General features: G+C 28.4%; 1 protein-coding gene across 3 annotated transcripts in view; it reads left to right on the top strand.

The window, feature by feature from the left end:
- Positions 1 to 19,805, top strand: part of LOC111676803 (bromodomain-containing protein DDB_G0280777) — a 48,050-nt gene that overhangs the window by 12,062 nt on the left and 16,183 nt on the right. For all 3 annotated transcript variants that reach the window (XM_023437782.2, XM_023437783.2, XM_023437784.2), the window contains exons 3-5: positions 982 to 1,124; positions 2,610 to 2,766; positions 9,551 to 10,801. In XM_023437782.2, coding sequence (XP_023293550.2) covers positions 982 to 1,124; positions 2,610 to 2,766; positions 9,551 to 10,801 — 1,551 coding nt within the window. The remainder of the gene's footprint in view (positions 1 to 981; positions 1,125 to 2,609; positions 2,767 to 9,550; positions 10,802 to 19,805) is intronic.

The following is a 19,805-nucleotide window of genomic DNA, read 5'->3' as shown; positions in this document are numbered from 1 at the left end:
TTATATTTAGAGGTATATAGAGATTATGAAAGATTTTGGAGAATTAAGGGACATTTGAAGAGATTTAAAGTAATTTAGAGAGATTTATATAGAGAGAGATTTAGAAAGATTTAGAAATTTATGATCCAATTTTGCTGATTTTAAATAGGAAACATTTGAAAATCATGTCTAATAGAATTATTAAAGAATTGAATGCCGAAGATATCTGGGGGTTTTTAGAAAATAGATTTTAGAAATTATACAGCCAGACCACCTCTTTTCCGTTATATATTAGTAGTTCTAATATCATTTTTTTTAACTTTTTCATCGAAATTAAATGGCGCCAACACACAATTTTGTTTCTTTTTCAAACTCCTCAAACTTTTACCTCAAATATTTATTAAATATTAATACTCTTTTAACGATAATTATACAAATAAATTTGTTCTCAAGAAATTCTTCTAATAAACCTTTAATTAGTAATTTAAACATTAAAACAAGTGAAATTTTCAAATTCTTATGAAATTCTTTTTAAAAATAAATTCCCAACATAGTGAAAATGAAAAACCTGACAAACAAACAAATAATTAATTATTTTAAACACATATTTTAGTAACAGCTGAAAAAAAATACCCATTGAAAATTCTTAAAGCCACTTTATTAAGCCGATACTCTTTTTTTTTCACCCATAATTAAACAGACATGAATGACAATTACTTTTATATAAAAATAAGTTAAATTAAACTTTCTCTGATTTAAATTTTATATTAATAAATATTCTTTTATTCTTTTCTTGTTTTTTTTTCATGTTTTTTTTTTCTTTTTTTACAACAAATATCCCACCAATTACGAAATGGAATGTGTGTTAAAAATAACAACCCAACCTTAAATAATTAAATTGTTTAATAATGATTAAAAAAAAAAACAAAAAACATTTTATTGATTTGTTTCATTGTTGCAAATGTTATGTGTGTTGCGTGTAATTGATTTTCATTCTTAAAGAATCTGGACAATTGGAAGTCATCACGTAGAAAACGTGTCGAACATATTATTGATCGTGTGGTGGAGGTGAAAAAATTGGAATTAGAAGAACATGATCGCACGCGCAGAAAATCGAAAACATTTTCCGAAATGATTGAAGAGAGGTAAGTTGAAAAGAGAAATAAAAAATTCTAGTTTTGTAAAAGGATATAATTATAAGAACAAAATTCTTTAAAATATTTTGTTGAGACAAACTTTGCTAAAGAAATCTTGATTGAGACAAACTTTTCTTAAGAAAACTTTGTTAAGACATTTTTTTCTTAAGAAAACTTTGTTGAGACAAACTTTTCCAAGGTTTTGTTGAGACAAACTTTGTTGCTACAAACTTTTCTGAAGAAAACTTTGTTGAGACAAACATTTCTAAAGAAAACTTTGTTGAGACAAACTTTTTTAAAATAAGTTTTGTTTGGACAAACTTCTCTAAAGAAAACATTGTTTGGTCAAACTTTTCTAAAGAAAACTTTGTTCAGACAGATGTTTCATAAGAAATCTTTGTTGAGACAAACTTTTTTTAAAATAAGTTTTGTTTGGACAAACTTCTCTAAAGAAAACTTTGTTTGGTCAAACTTTTCTAAAGAACACTTTGTTGAGACAAATTTTTCTTAAGTAAACTTAGTCGAGACAAAAAAAACTTTGTTGACACAAACTTTTCTAAAGAAAACTTTGTTGACACAAAAATTTCTAAACAAAACTTTGTTGCGGCAAACTTTTCTAAAGAAAACTTTGTTGAGACAAACCTTTCTGAAGAAAACTTTGTTGAGACAAACGTTTCTAAAGAAATCTTTGTTGAGACAAACTTTTTTTAAAATAAGTTTTGTTTGGACAAACTTCTCTAAAGAAAACTTTGTTTGGTCAAACTTTTCTATAGAAAGCTTTGTTCAGACAGACTTTTCTAAAGAAAACTTTGTTGAGACAAACTTCTCTAAAGAAAACTTTGTTTGGTCAAACTTCTCTAAAGAAAACTTTGTTTGGTCAAACTTTTCTAAAGAAAACTTTGTTGAGACAAACTTTTCTAAGAAAAACTTTGTTGAGACAAAAATTTCTAAACAAAACTTTGTTGCGGCAAACTTTTGTAAATAAAACTTTGTTTATACAAACTTGTTTTAAAAAAACTTTGTTGAGATAAACTTTTCTTAAGAAAACTTTGTCGAGACAAACATTTCTAAAGAAACCTTTGTTGATACAAACTTTTGTAAAGAAAACTTTGTTGAGACAAACTTTTCTAAAGAAAACTTTGTTGAGACAAACTTTTCTAAAGAAAACTTTGTTGATACAATCTTTTCTTAAGAAAACTTTGTTGAGACAAACTTTTATAAAGAAAACTTTGTTGAGACAAACTTTTCTAAAGAACACTTTATTGAGACAAATTTTACTTAAGTAAACTTTGTCGAGACAAAATTTTCTATCTTTTTCTCTAAATAAAACTTATCAAATTAAAGCTTTATCTAGAAGAGTTTTTCTAGTTAGAAAAACCATTTTGAAAATTTGCTTAGTGTCTTTATAATTATTTTCCTTGGTGTTTTATTAAATTAATTTGATATCATTATTGTTATTTCCATGTTTTCATTTAATGTGTTTTTTTTTTGCAGAGGTGAACGCTCTGGTGGTCGAGGTCTTAATAAATTGGCTTCTTTAGCTGTTTATGCAGAAGATGAAGCAAATGATTTAAGCGATTTAGGCATTGGCACTAGTAGTGCCAGCGGTAAAAGCAGTTTATCTGAAGATTATGATAACAATAGTGTTATGGTGAGTTTGCTTTATATTATTCCCTGTTTAAGTTTAATTTTTCTAATATTTTTCTATACTAATTAAGCTTAAAATTTCGAAATGATCTACATTTTATTTTATTTTTTATAATTATTTTTTTTTGTTCGCACAAACATCAGCAGCAGCAGCAGCAGTAAAACACAAACATAATTATTAACGAGTGTAAAAATTATACTTTATTAATTTTGAAAGTTGTTAGTGGAAAGAAATGAAAAAAAGCAAAAAGAACTGGGTCGTTGTATTTAGCGTTATTGCAAAAAAAAAGAAGCTGTTGCTCTTTCAATTAGTTGTTTAGAAATATAAAAAAATATAACTGAAAAAATTCAAACAAACCAACACATTGATCATTTGAAACAAAAAAACATCTTATTCCTAACAACAAATTTAAATACCAGTTGCGTTAATAATTTCTTTCTATTTAGAAGAGAAAAAAAAACAACAAGAAATCATTAAGAAAAAAGAAAAATAATTTTCTATTCAACCTAAAGTTCATTTACGAACAGCTTTTTTTCTACTTCTTCTTCTATTTCTACAGCTGTTTGAAGCCGGGCGTTAATAAAAAGAAAGCGTTTTTCTATTTAAGCATTTTTTTGCTCGTTAATTTTGTAGATTTTGTGTTTTTTTTTTGAAACTCTATATCGTTGTTACAACAATTAGTTTGCAAAATATTGAAAATGAATGAATGACTTTTTAAAGTGCAAAAATAAAGAGTTATTAGCTACTTTAGTGTAAGTCGTCTATATTTTATTACTTTATCGTTCACTTTTTTTTCTTATTTGATGTTGTGTGATTTCTCAAGTGGAATTGACATGCTATAGAGAAAATATATATTTATGTACTTTATAAAGATCATTAATGGACGGTGGGACAATCAAGAAAACTCTCTCTTAAGAAGTATTATTGTAATAATAATTTTATTTAAGAAACTTTTGTAAAGAAAACTTTAACAAGACACAATTTTCGCAAAAAAGCTTTTTCCCACATAAACTTTTTTAATGAATACTTGTGCTTGAAAAACTTTTCACAAGAAAACTTTATCTTAACGAACCCTTTTTAATAATTTTTTAAAGAAAGCTTTCCTCGAACAAACATTTCTAATGAAAGCTTTCTTCTTACTTAAAGTAAACTTTTTGGTATAAACTTTATTAAGAATGCTTAGACTAGACAAACTTCTGCAAAAAAACACTTGTCTAGATATATCTTACTTTCTCTTTCTTTCTCGCTAGCTCTTTTAAGTAAAACAAAATAAACTTTGTCTAGACAAAATTTACTAAAGAAAACTTTGTCTAGACAAAATTTACTAAAGAAAACTTTGTCTAGACAAAATTTACTAAAGAAAACTTTGTCTACACAAAATTTACTAAAGAAAACTTTGTCTAGACAAAATTTACTAAAGAAAACTTTGTCTAGACAAAATTTACTAAAGAAAACTTTGTCTAGACAAAATTTACTAAAGAAAACTTTGTCTAGACAAAATTTACTAAAGAAAACTTTGTCTAGACAAAATTTACTAAAGAAAACTTTGTCTAGACAGAATTTACTAAAGAAAACTTTGTCTAGACAGAATTTACTAAAGAAAACTTTGTCTAGACAAAATTTACTAAAGAAAACTTTGTCTAGACAAAATTTACTAAAGAAAACTTTGTCTAGACAAAATTTGCTAAAGAAAACTTTGTCTAGACAAAATTTACTAAAGAAAACTTTGTCTAGACAAAATTTACTAAAGAAAACTTTGTCTAGACAAACTTTACTAAAGAAAACTTTGTCTAGACAAACTTTACTAAAGAACACTTTGTCGAGACAAACTTTACTAAAGAAAACTTTGTCTAGACAAAATTTACTAAAGAAAACTTTGTCTAGACAAAATTTACTAAAGAAAACTTTGTCGAGACAAACTTTACTAAAGAAAACTTTGTCTAGACAAACTTTACTAAAGAAAACTTTGTCTAGACAAACTTTACTAAAGAACACTTTGTCGAGACAAACTTTACTAAAGAACACTTTGTCGAGACAAACTTTACTAAGAAAACTTTGTCTAGACAAACTTTACTAAGAAAACTTTGTCTAGACAAACTTTACTAAAGAAAACTTTGTCTAGACAAACTTTACTAAAGAAAACTTTGTCTAGACAAACTTTACTAAAGAAAACTTTGTCTATACAAACTTAATTAAGGAAAACTTTATCTAGACAAAGTTTTCTAAATAAAACTTCGTTTAGACAAACTTTACTAAAGAAAACATTGTCTAGACAAACATTACTAAAGAAGACTTTGTCTAGGAAAAACTTTCCTATAGGAAGACTTTACTTAGATGAACTTTTTCTAAAGAAAACTTTAGCCAAGCAAGCTTTCATAAAAGAGAAAACTTTAGTTAAAATTATATCCTACAGATAAACGTTTCTATATGACATGTTTTATAAAGAAAACTTTAAAAAAGCTTTTTTGTTCCAAAAACTTTTCTAAAGAAATCTTTAACTAAAAAAGCTTTTTCAACGTCAATTTTCTGCTTGTTTAGAAAGTTTTTTTTAAGGAAATTGTCTTTTCTTTATAAAATTCTTCTAATGTGATTTTTTTTGTCCTTCGCACCCACTGTCTCTATATGACTGGCAGTGCTGCGCTAATTAATTTTAATTGTTTTCAAACGCTAAATTTCTTCTTATTTGCTTTAAGTTTGTTTACACTCGTGCGATTGTATATTTATTATAATGAATTTTTTTCTTATATTTAACTTTATTTCGCAAAGTAAAGCTTTAAAAATGCTTTTAAAATAATTTAAACAAATTATTAACACCACTCAAGTACCATTTATTTCCGTTTTTTTGCTGTTTTGTCGCCGTTTTTTTAATAAATGACAACAAAATCAAATCATTAATAAACAAACTTTAAGTCATTTTTAATTATAAAACTGATCAGGAAAACGTTAAAATTATATAAAACAAAAAATGCATTACAACCATAACAGTTTATCAATCAAAATGACACAATAAATTACGATTAAAAATCATTTTCATTTATTAATCATCTTAAGTATTTTAAATACAGACACGTACGTTGACAAAACATTTTTTGTTGCAAAATTAGTTAATTAAGTGACCATAATGATGATAAACAAATATGTACTAAAAACAAATAAATTCATTTAATTTTATTTTATTTATTTTTCTGCAAAAAATCAACAAGAACTACGTCATTAAAAATCTATTTAAACCAATTGGGGTGAATAAAGATGAAAGAAAAAAAACGTTAATATGAAACGCTTCAATAAATTTCATCAATTGTTATTTAGTTTTTGTATTGTATTTGGTTTTTATCTCTTCTTTTGTTTTTTTTTTTTTTTTAATTCAATGACGAACTGACTAACTGCCTGACTAGCTCACTTCTAGTTTACCAGATGCTGTCTAAACGACTTTTAAACTGACGCTGATGATGATTGTAATGATTGTTTAATATTATTTCAAATTGTTTTGAAAATTTGTATTGTTGTTGTTGCTTTTTTTGCAAATTATTTGTTTTTATTTTATTGTTTATTTTTTTTTTTTTGTTATTATACCATATAGCATGTGTTCTAAATGACTCAAAAGTACTAATTTATTTATTTTTAGTATAAGAGGCAGTGTGTCTTAAACATTGCCATCTATTACTGCCAGAAATGCTTTTCTCAAGAAAAATTTAACTAGAAAACTTTCTTAAAGGAAACTATCTTAAGCAACGTCCTTCCAAAAACCTTTTTAAGCTAATGAAAGAAAGCGTTTTTAAACTTAAGAAACATTTTTACAAAAAAAAGCTTTACAGCTATGGAAAGCAAGCTTTTTTAAATATAGCTTTAAAGCTTTTGAAAGAAATCTTTATGTAAAGAAATATTTCCGCAAACTTTATAGCTATGAAGAAAGCTTTTTTTTAATTTGCTTTTAAACTTTCTTAGGAAAACATTTTTTTCCAAAAACTTTATTTTAGACAAAATTTTCTAACGAAAACTTAAAAAAATAACTTCTCTAAAAAAAACTTTATTCATACAAAATTTTTTTAAAGAGAACTTTAACTAAACAAACTTTTAAAGGAATCTCTGTATAGATAAACTTGTCTAGAAGCACTTTTTTATAGAAAACTTTATTTGAAAGAAATTTTTCTAAATAATACTTTATCTAGATAAACTTTTCAAAAGAAAACTTTATTCGAAAGAAAAATTCTCGGGAAACTTTTTTTAAGAAAACTTTACAGAAGAATACTTTACTATATAATGCTTTGTCTAGACAAACTTTACTATATAAAGCTTTGTCTAGACAAATTTTACTGTATAAAGCTTTGTCTAGACAAATTTTACTGTATAAAGCTTTGTCTAGACAAAGTTTACTGTATAAAGCTTTGTCTAGACAAACTTTACTATACAAATCTTTATCTAGACAAACTTTACTAAATCAAGCTTTGTCTAGACAAATTTAACTTAAAAAATTCTTTGCCTTAATTAATTTCTCGAAAGGAAACTTTATCTTAACAAACCTTACAAAAGATAGCTTTGCCTTAGCAAACTTTACTAAAGAAAAATTTGTCTTAGCAAACTTTACTAAAGAAAACTTTGTCTTAGCAAACTTTACTAAAGAAAATTTTGTCTACAAGAACTTTATTAAAGAAATCTTTGTCTAGATAGCTTTTTTAAAGAAAACTTTGTCTAGAGGAACTTTTTTTTATATAAAACTATATTCGAAATACATTTTTCTTAAGAAAGCTTTGCCTAGTTAAAATTTTTTAATGAAAGCTTTCTCAAAATAAATTTTTCTAAAGAAAACTTTGTCAAGAGGAAATTTTCTATAGAAAACTATATTCGAAACAAAGTTTTCTTAAGAATGCTTTGTATTGATAAATTTTTCTAAAGAAAGAGCTTTCTCTTAATAAACGTTTCTAATGAAAACAATATTCGAGAAATCTTTATTAAAGGAAAAATTTTATTCGAGATAAACTTTTGTAAAAAAAACTTTAACGAAACAACTTTTATGGTGACAATTTTCTATAAAAAATTTTATTCTAGACAAACTTTTTTTAAGAAAACTTGGCTAAAAGAACTTTTCTACTGAAAAGTTTATTCTAGACAAATTTGTCTAAAAAAAGCTTTTGTCAATTTAAACTTTTCTAATAAGAAACTTTGTAAAGAGGAACAACAAATACTATAACAACAACTTTATTATTAAAACCAATAAAATCTACTTTATTATTAGCATTCCTAACGCAATTATCATCTACATCATTATTATCTACATGGACTAGATCATCATCTTCTATTAAAAATAAAAGTCATCAGTATGTAAAAAAAATGTATTTTTAAATTTTTTTTCATTTCTCGTATACAATTTAATTTATTAATAATTTTTGTTGTGTTTTTTTCTTTAATGTGAAACAACAAAAATATAAACAATATATTAACAGAAATTTTTGTGATCATCATTTTTATTTAAATATTATTATTTGTTTCTATAATACACATATTCTTATATTTTTTTTTCGAATATTTTAAAAAGTGAGTGTTATTTTTTTTTTGTTATATTCTGTCCAATGATTAACCGCCAATTCTGGTTCCTCTCCTCAATGTTGTTCCGTTTTTATACGAAAACAAAAAAAATTAAAAACACAAAAAAAAAACTTTTGTATTCGTTACTGAAATGATGCATCACATTTTGTTGTCTTTTAGTTTTATTTTAAACGTTCAATTAACAAGTCTTTTTTTATTTATAAATATTTGAATTTTTTAAGAAATCACAAAATTTTGAAAAGAATTTTTAAAGATTTTTGTATTACGAACGAAATATTAACGATTGAATCGAGCTAATCCTGTGGAGTTTTTTTTACAAATTTTAAAAGGAATCACATTAAAACAAAAGTATTAAAAAATTTGTTTTAAAAAAAATTTTATTTTCAAAAAATATTTTAAAAATACAAATTAATTTTCCAGCAAAGTGTGAAAGAAATATTTTCAAAATCTATTTAAAAACAAAAGTGAGAAAATGAGCGTAATTGAGGTATAAAAAGTTTAAGGAGAGTGACTAAAACTATTCACAATAGTTTTTCTCTTTTTCTGCAGCCTAAAACTATGCCAAACAAAAAGTGCTTTAAAATAAGAAAATTCGTTTAATCTACTGCGCAATTCCACTACGAATGTGATAAAATTTGTTTTGAAATCGAAATTGTGTAAATAAAACTTTCGACAACTTCTATTAAGAAAACTTTGTATTGACAAACTTTGTTATATAAAGCTTTTTCTAAACAAACCTTGTTAATGAAAGCTTTGTCTAGACAAACTTTACTATATAAAGCTTTGTCTGCACAAACTTAACAAAAAAAAATGCTTTGCCTTAATTAATTTCTCGAGAGAAAACTTTAAACAAACTTTACAGAAGAAAGCTTTGTCTTAGCAGACTTTACTAAAGTAAGCTTTGTCAGACAAAGCTTACTATAGAAAGCTTTGTCTAGACAAAGTTTACTAAAGAAAGCTTTGTCTAGATAAACTTTTCTAAAGGAAGGTTTTTCCAGACAAACTATACTAAAGAAAACTTGGTGTAGACAACATTTACTTAAGAAATCTCTTCCTAGACTAACTTTTCTAAAAGGAAACATTGTCTAGACAAAATTAAAAGCTCTTTGTAGTCGAGCTTTACCTATGATAGCTTTGCTTTAAAAACCAAAACATTTCGAAATTTTGAGCTTTTAATACATTAACTCCTTTGAAAAGAAACACTAAAACAAGTTTTAATTTCTCTCCCTTTCTCTCTCTCCAGAGTGACAACGCTGCTGAATTGGACAAGGCCATAACCAACAGCACTCACCACAATAACAATAATAATAAACCAGCCACTACAGAAAGCACAACACGAGAATATATATCATCGCCTGGATACGAAACTTCTTCGAGTACAGCACCAGCAAGTTCGCCCGATCCATGTGAATACACCTACGAAGGTGCCATACAAGATTACAAACAAAGAGTATCACGTGCCGCCTCTGGTCTCACCACAGTGAATCTCAACAAACTCACCAGCCAACAGCAGCAGCAACAGCAACAACAACAACACATCAACTCTAAGGAGTCTACACCCGAAAGACCCCTTAATAAAGAAACAGCAGCTTATCCACCGCGACGAGGTAGTAAAATAGAAGATCGTCTAATGGGTTTTGAAGTACAATCGCCCAGCGAAGAGTGTGTGGAAAAGAATAAGGTTGATGTACCAAAGATTGATATATCGAAAAGAAAAGAAATCTTTGAATCCATTGACCAGACACCAGAACCAAAGTCAATACATGCTGGTAGTAATGGCGGCTCGGCAGTGCCTAGAGTAACCCTAAGAGATCGTTTTAAGGTCCAGGAGACCAATAGCGAGACATTGACGGAACAACCCAAAAAGGAGCTGAAACGTTTATCGGGTGATATCACCAGCATTAAGGAACGTTTGCAAAGTCTCGAACAACAACAGAATTTAGTCAATGGTGCAAATGGTGCAACTAAAACCACTGCCAATAAATTAGTCGATATACCAGTGCCACCGCTAAAGGAGCGATTATCTAGTTTACAAAATGCTGTAACCAAAGAAGAAGTACGCAAACCACCAGTTGTGCTGGTCGATGCTCGCCAACTGGAGATTATGAAGAGCGAGGAAGAAAAGGCTCAGCAAACGTTGAAACAAGAAACAAAGAAAGAGGAAAAAGAAACGAAAACAATTGCCACCAAAATGCAGGAGGTGGAAGAAATCGATAGAGATGATAGCGGTATACATACAGCCGATGATGTGGAACTAGAATTGGAGCGCCATCAGGCCGATAAAATGAAAAAGGAGCAAGAGCTTAAGCTTAATGCGGCCATCGAAGCTTTAGCCAAGGAAGAGCAGCAATTAAGTGATGCAGCCAATGCTGTCAATCAAATCGAGGCAGAATTTGAGGAATTAACTTTAGGTTCACTACCACCTATGGCCAGCACTACAACTGCTGCTGCAGCCTCGGCCAACACCATTACTAATGATCATATGGAATATAGTGTAAGTTCTACTAACCCCACAACATCTAGTACATTTACATCTAGTAGTCATAATCTTAAAGAAAATATTATAGATAATCTTATCAGTAGTAGTAGTAGTAATTGTAGTAGTAGTGGTATTGGTAAAGGTCTTAATAGTAATGATAATGATGATAATATGGTGAAGGGTTTAGATTTTAAGACAGCTTCCAATTTACGCCGCAAACCCACAAATGAAATGGTTCATGCTAAGAATCTATTGCGAATCTTTAAGGATACTTTTCAGAATGATATCGAATTAGATGATCAGGAATTGCAGGAGGAAAATGAAACGAAAAATATTAGGGAAGAAGAGAAGACACCAGAGAACAAGGTTAGCAAAGATTTAAGCTTAAATATTAAGACACAGGTTTTTGAGAATTCGAAAATGCAAAAAGAGGAAGCTGCTAAAACTTCCGTAACTCCTAGTAGCTTAAATTCTCAAACTCCTCCTTCTCCTTTAGCGGCTGCTACTGCAGTATCCAGCACTTCGCCTATTTCCCCTCTTACTCCCACCTTAATACCACGTTGCAGAACCCCCTTAGGTAAACCACCCATGTCTCCTCAAGCTATCAGAGCCTCTAACAAGTTTCCCTCAGCTACACCACCAGCTAGTCCCTCATTGACGCGCAAACATGATTCCCAATTTAGCATTAATGGGCGCGTAGAGATATTCAACTCCAAGACCATGACTTCTTCACCAAATGCCACGCAAATAGTGAAGCCAACTACGCCTACTATGACCACAAAGAAAACACAATTGCCCTACATTAATAGGCCCATAGGTACGATGCAATCTAACGATATCGTATTACCTCAACAAAACAATACACAACAACAGCAATTGCCGCAAGAGGCAACCACAAAACAGCAACAACAAACAGTAACAACTACAGTTATTGAACCAATGACAACAACAGCAAAAAGCACCACACAGCAACAACATGTTGTTGATATACAAGAAGAAAAACCTAAACAATTGGTGAAATCAATGCCATCACAGCAAATGGTTAATGAACCTCAAACAAAGTTAGCTGGAGAAACTTATCAACATAATAGCGATGAGTTAGTCAAGCAGCAACAGCTGCAACAACAACAACACCAACAACCTGAAGTTGTTGTATGTGCTCCACCAATCACTATAGTAAATCCAGATGAATTACCGAAACCCAATACGGTTAAAAACCTTTCTAGTTGCTTTCAACAAGCTGACAGTAATGCAAAAACAACAACGTTTGTGTCTAAACAAATAATACCAAAACCTTTACCACGTTCACGCATACCACAGGCCACACCACCCGCCTCACCCATCATGCCCAGAAGACATACCTGCTATAACTCTGATAATGCCAAAGAAGAATTAGAAGAAGATGTCGAAACTGTTAAACTTTCACCCACTTCTGTTATTACGCCTTCAGAGGAAAAGAAATTATCAATGATTTCAAATTCTTCAACATCTTCCACTTCTACGGGTTCCACTGTAATAGATAATACAAAGAAGTTGTCTGTGGTCTCTAATGTTTCGAGTATTTCGGGAGATGTGGCTCCCACTCTAGTGCAAACAAATGCTCAAGTTCATAAGGAAGTTGAAAAGGAAAAGGTCGATTCTGTAACGGAAAATTGCAAAGTTCTAGAAAAGGAAAAGGTTGTAGACATAAATAAATCAGAAATTTCGGAAGTTGTTGAAGAGCAGCTGCACAAACCAGCCAAAACTTTAGATAAACAGGCCACACAAGCCCTGGTAGATGAAATGATAAAGGCGGATGCACATAACCGCACTTTAATTTTGGACACCAAAGATTTGAAACCCAAACCTTTGAAACTCAATTTAGAGAAAACCCAGGATTTAAAAACCTCTCCTTCGACTCCTTTAACAGAATCTGAACCAACCAAAGATATAGTTTCACAAGAAACACCCAAAACTCCAAAATCTCCTTTACCCTATACCTCACCCTTGGCTGCATTACATTCACCCAAATCGGAGCTTTTCAAAACTACTACACCTTTAGTAGTCTCTACACTCTATGACAAATATCAACCTACAACTTTTGTACCCAACAATCAAAGAACACCCTTAGCTCCTTTAAAACCCATAAAACCGGAAGAACCTACTACTCCCACCATAGTAATACCGGCAGAATTACCTCCCCTACTCGACTGTCCTTCCAATGACTCTACTCTATATAAATTAGCCTCTTCGGCTCCTCACTCCCCCACCAGTCCTAGATCCCCTAACTCCGAAAAGAACATGGCTATAGATTCCGCCTTGTGCAACAGTCTGCTCACCTCTTTGGCAGCAGCTACACCAGCGGTCATGCAACGTCAGTTTACAGTGGAAGAAGATCTTTGTGAAAAAGTTGACAAAGATACTTTACCCTTTAAGAAGGGTTCAACTGGGTTTAAGGATATATCACCCACCGATATAAAACGCTGTGATGGTTTAACTCCCACAAAAACCAATAAACTGCAAGTTTCTACGCCCCAAAGACAAATAACCGTTGAAGAAGAGTTGTGTCAAAAACTGGATGTACATACTCTGCCCGATGGCAAACAGCAGCCCATTACTGGCTTTAAATGTATTTCTCCCACAGAAATACGCAAATGTGATAATTACTTTGAGACAAATGCTGCAAAACCCTCCAGTCCTAAACCTAATTCGAAACCCAGCTCACCCATTATGCAGGCAAGGGAAGCCCACTCGAAGGCTCTTATAGAAACCTGTGAAAAAATCATAGCCGAGGAACGTTTGGCCAGTACACAAATGAAATCTTCTTTACCTTCTTCGCCGGTGGGAACGCCACTTATGCAAAGAAAATCGAAGATACCCAAACCCATCAGTTCCTGCTGCAAAGCTACAGAATCCCTAAATGAGGCAGATTATAAAAAGTCCCCCGCCTCTTCACCCACAGAAGACAATAGCGGTGTTATAGCCCGTATGCATGTGGTAGAGACACAAATCAAAGTAACCACCACCACACCACCGGCTTCACCCAAAGTGGCCGTAAAACCCACAGCTTCACCTCAACCTGCAAAGAAAACTAAAAATATATTTGATTTTCTAAAGAAAAACTTTGGAGTGGGAGGTCATGCCAATAAAGAGGAAACTCAGACCACTCAAAAACCAGAAACAACCACAGAAGCTGACACTGCCTCAGCGGCAGCAGAAAACAAAGTATTAGTTTTATCCGAGGAAGAATTAAAGGATTTGGAAAAAGTAACCTATGATGAAATCCATACCTATGATAATTCTAAATTTTATGTAGCAGCTGCTAATGTCGACGATGATTTGGAGGAGGTCACTCCTCCACCACTACCCAAGACACCGGCTCCAGTTAATATCGAAATAACACGTAAAATAATTACCAATGAAATTGTGGAAGATGGTAAAACGGAAAAGGATTTCACCAAAGAAATTGATGATTTATTAGATGATGAACTGAATAAATTGAATCAAGAAATAGAGGAATTGGAAAAGGCGGGAAAGAGGCAATAGGAAGGAGGATGGAGGAGTAAGTTGTAAGAAAGAAAAAATTTAAAGTGGCAATTATAGTTTTAGGAGAAGGATGGTAAAGTTGTGTTAGGTGTAATTAAGGCGGATTTTTTAATTTCAAATATTATTTATTATTTTTTCTCAAAAGCTTTTATTTTTTAAAGATCTGTTTTAATTAAAAGGTTTTATCCAAAGCTTTTAATATTTCTAAAGAGATTTATTTTTCATTTTGTAAATTTATTTTTCTTTAAAAACTTTATAAATTTTAAAGCTTTAAACTTAAAGGAATCTGTCTAAGCAAAGCTTTTTTACAATTGTTTTAGTTTTCTCAAAAGCTTTCCATAAGTTTTTCTTATATTCAAATCCCTTTTTTATTATTTTTAAAAAAGCTTTTAATATGGAAAGTGGTATTTTTACTTTTTCCAAAAGCTTTTTATTCACTTTTTATAAAGCTTTAAATTCAAAAGCTATATTTATTTTCAAAAAGCTTTTAAAAATTAGTATTCTTTCAAAAGCTTTCAAGTCTTTGCTTTTTAATAAGGCTTTTTCTCAAAAGCTTTCAAGTCTTTTTTTCAAAGAAGCTTTAAGCTTTCCAGTTATAGAATAAAATTTTCCTAAAAAGCTTTTAATTCTATTTAAATTGAAAACATTTTCGAGCTCTAATTAAAACAAAGTAAATTATGCAAAAATTACGAAAGCTTTCAACAAAAAGGTAGCTATCCCTTTTGCTTTAAGTTTCGTTTTCATAGACAAGCTCCAAATTTAAAGCTTTTTTGTTTTTAATGTAAAAAAGCTTGAATTTTACTAAAAAAGCTTTTATATAAATCTCTTTTTGAAAGAATGTTGGAAAATTTAAGTAAAAATAATAAAAGCTTACTTTTTTCCTTTATTAATGCTTTAAAATCGAAAGCTTTATGAGTTTTGAGTAAAAAACAAGAATTTTAATTCAAAAAGATCTAAAGCTTTGAAACGATTTAAGTTTAAAAATAATTACACTTTAAAAAATTTAATAAATTATTCAAAAAGCTTTAATGATTTCTAAAAAGCTTTAAGTTTAATGGGTTTTTAACTTAAATTTCAAAAATTTCAAATATCTCAATTAAAATGTTTTTAAATTTTATGAAAGCTTTAAAGCTTATTATTTAAAATGAACTTTAGGCTTTATAAAGAAGCAGAAATTAAAAATGTTACTTATATAAAAAGCTTTTGATTTTGACAAAAACTTTAAATGGTTTATAAATAAAGAAAAACTTAAATCTATAGTTAAAAGCTTTAAGTTGAAAAACCATTATATAAAAAGCTTTAATATTTAAGCTTTTTTGGGTTGAAGTAAAAGCTTTTAAAGAAAATAATTACTGAAATTTGAAAATTTATCAAGAAATAATTTGCATTATTTATTTTCTTAGGATTTATATAATTTTGTAAAGCTTTTAGACGTTACCGTTTAAAAAATACGAGAAGCTTTGTAGTGAACCTTGAGGGTCACTTATTAGGCAGTTATTATATGGAATTATTAGCAAAATTGTCATATTTTTTTCATTGAATGATATTTAAGCTTAAATCAACAGAAAAACCTTGAAACTTTACAAGTCTATGTTTTCTCTTTATATATTTTATAAACAATTTAATATGTTTTCAATTAAAACCACTTTTTTTTCTTCTTTTTATTACAATCTTGTTAAAGTTTACCGTTCTTAATCTTTTAAATAATTGCATAATAATTAAACTTGAAATTATTTTGAACAACGAACGGCAAATCTTTAAATTTGCATACAAGGAGAGTCAGCAACTGGTTTTATAAAATTTAAATTTTTTACTTTAACTAAGACTTTGGTTTGGCATTTTCCTCCAGACACTCGTCGTCGTTGTTGTCCAATACAACTCATAAGAAGTTAATTCATAAATAAATAAATATCCCTTTATTACAACCTACATGTCAAGCAGGCCACTTTTTATAATAAAAAAATATAAATAATTAATAATTAAATATTTATTTATTATATGAATAAATATTATTATTTAATTGAGGAAATAAAAACTTATTTAAAACGATCATGTTACAGCAAAACAAAAAAAAAAAAAAATTTAAATAAAATATTATAGTTACCATGACACATTTGCAAATCCATCATTTAGAGCAAAAAAATCAGAATTTTTTTTAAAGAAAAAAAATATTTTTCTTTTAATACTCATACATTAATAAAAACCTACACATATTTTTCTTTGACTACTGTGTGTTAAACAAAAAAACAATTCATTATTTTTTTATTATTTTTCTTACTTAATTGTCTAACGATTTTTTTATATATATAATATTTTCATTTTTTTTTTATTATAAATAATTTAAAAATAATTTAAACTTTTCAAAACTGTAAAACAGAATAAACTTGAAAATGAAAAAAAAAAAATATCAAAATGAACAAAAAAACGTAAACAAAATGTTGTTTTCTTTCAAAAAAAACAAAAACCTTCAAACACATTTTTCAAAATCACACACATTTTCAAACTCAAAATCATTTTCAAAAAATTTAACAACATTTTAAACATTTTTTTAATTTTTTATTAAAACACTAAAAAAACAACTTTCATACGGTTCATTTAAAATAAAAATCAATTTAACAATTTTTTTAAACACATTTGCCGCTTTATACTTATGTTAGACACTGTTAACAGTGTCACCACACCACATTTTACTTTAGCTAAAAAGGAATGTTGCAACATTTGCCACAATGTTAATTAACATTAATGTTATTAAAGTCTTGTTTAAACATTTGCACTTTAACACACACATACAGGGTGTTTAGACAAATAAAAAGAGTGGAAAAAAGCTTGTTTACAGAGTGAGTGCAAATAAAACTAACAGAGAATGCAAAGAAGAGAGCTTTTAAAATTTAAGAATTACTGAAATTAAAGTTTATAGTTTTAAAATATATGAGACCAAACCAAAGACTATTCTAACTAGATTATAGTCTTAAATTTAGTCCCAACTATACTCTAAACAATGGACTAGAGTACAGTACAAACCGAAGAATAATGGAATACATGTTCGGTCCAAGTTCAGATCTAGATGAGTTCTAGTTCAGTTCTAGTTCAGTTCTAGTTCAGTTCTAGTTCAGTTCTAGTTCAGTTCTAGTTCAGTTCTAGTTCAGTTCTAGTTCAGTTCTAGTTCAGTTCTAGTTCAGTTCTAGTTCAGTTCAGTTCTAGTTCAGTTCTAGTTCAGTTCTAGTACAGTTCTAGTTCAGTTCTAGTTCAGTTCTAGTTCAAGTTCAATTCAAGTTAAGTTCTGGTTCAGATTTAGTTCAGTTCTAGTTTAGTTCTAGTTCAGTTCTAGTTCAGTTCTAGTTCAGTTCTAGTTCAGTTCTAGTTCAGTTCTAGTTCAGTTCTAGTTCAGTTCTAGTTCAGTTCTAGTTCAGTTCTAGTTCAGTTCTAGTTCAGTTCTATTTTAGTTCTAGTTCAGTTCTAGTTCAATTCTAGTTCAGTTCTAGTGCAGTTCAATTTTTTTATAGTTCTGTTCTAGTTCTGTTCTAATTCTGTTCTAGTTCTGTTATGTTCTAGTTTTGTTATTCTAGTTCAGTTTGGTAAAGATCTCTAAATTTAAAAAAAAACGAATATACCAAAAATTTGAAAAATTTTTAAAATTTAATTTTTTTTTTTCAAAATTAAAATTATTACCAAAAATTATATTTTCATTAAATATACGAAATTTTACCAAATGTCAAATTTTTTACTAAAAAAAATTTCATTCTATGAAATTTCCACAAAATTAAATGTAATTTTAAAAAATGATCAAGAACCCTAAACAACTACAACTAAAAGTTCTTAAAAGCTGCAGTATTAAGCATTAAGCTTTGAATTAAACAACATTTTAAATTCAAATATAAAGCTTTCATTTATCAAACTCTTAGGGAAAAGCTCTCTCTTGCTCTGTTTGTTAGCTAACGCTGTAAACAAAAGTATTTTCTTGAAAAGAAAAATGCGTTTCATTTTTCTAACGGATTTTCTAAATATTTGTATTTTTTATATTTATTATGTGTCATGTTTATTTTGATGTTGTATTTCTTTTCTGTTGTATTCTTTCTCTCTTTTCTCTTTACATGCCTGAACATGTTTTAATTAAACAAATGATATAATTAATAACGCTCTCTACTGTCTACGCTCTTGCTTGAAAATTAAAAAAATTGTAAAACTGAAATTTACATTTAAATTTAAACTGTTTAATTAAACAAAATTTTTAATAATGGAAATTTTCTTATTTTTTGGTTTGAAATTTGCAAAAAAAAATACAGTTTAAATTTACAAACTTTTGTCCACAATTGCTTTTACGTCATGCTAATCAAGGTAAGCCTGAGAAATTTATGAAAAAAAAAGAAGAATTATAATTTGAGTTTTGTATTTAAATATTACATTTTGTGGTGTTTTTTTATTTGCATGCTTTTAATATAAAAACAAAATTTATGAAAAATATTTTCAGTTTTGTAAAAATTTGTTTTGTTTTATGTTTTTACTGTGATTTTGTTTATTTTACAAATTCCTCATATTTATTTGGATTTTTTTAATTTATTTAAAATTTTTGCAATTTGTTTATATTTTTTCTAATATTTTGTAAATTTTTAAAGATTTTTTTCTTAATTTTTTTAGAATTTTTTATATATGTTTTTTAATTTTTTGTTTATTTTCTAAGTAATTTTTTGTATATTTTCTAAGATTTTTTTATATAATTACTCTTTCAGTTTTTTTACATTTATTAGGTTTTTTCCTATTAAATTTAAGTTTATTCTAGACATTTTAGCATTTTTCTTCTTATTTAGTAGAGTTTTAGTTTTCTATTTAAACTTTTTGTCATTTTAAATCCAACGTTTTCTGCAGTGTAGCCAACCATTTACAATGTTTACTTTTTATTTAGCTCTCTTTACTTTACAAAATACCTTTGCATGCTTTTAGGCTTAACACAAATAAATGTCTACACAAACAGTCCAGTTAGGTATTGTTAAGGTACAGTATTGCCATATGAGCTTTTTTTAAATTAAAATGGTATTCTTTCAAAGAAAAATGACTTTTAACCCGAATGATATGGGATGTATCGGTGTTGTTGGCAGTAATAACTGGACACTGAATGCTAAATAGATATGTAAGTCGGCTTGGTCTCCCCCTTAAATACAACAGGATAAAAACGACTTTCTATCCTCTCCACCTTACTTAGAGGTGAACGAATACCATATTGCACATTTCATTGACAACTAGTCAAACTACTATGCCCAATATTAAAGTTATATTATTTATAGTTATATATTTATAAAATGGCGCTTGTTTCTAAAATGTTTATCATTTTCATTCATATAGTTTCAAACCTTTTTTTACTTTTTTATAAATAGTGTGTTATCAGTTAACTTTGTAATAGTTAATTTGTTTAACCATTTAGTTCAACGTTAGTTATTTAACGGCTTAAGTCAGGCATGGAAAACTCAGTACTATTTTACATTTTTTTAGAACTTTTTGA

The sequence above is a fragment of the Lucilia cuprina genome, chromosome 4 (genome assembly GCF_022045245.1).
Source record: "Lucilia cuprina isolate Lc7/37 chromosome 4, ASM2204524v1, whole genome shotgun sequence".
NCBI lineage: Eukaryota > Metazoa > Arthropoda > Insecta > Diptera > Calliphoridae > Lucilia > Lucilia cuprina.
The sequence above is the reverse complement of the archived record's forward strand: the minus strand, read 5'-3'. Positions and strand labels throughout refer to the sequence as shown.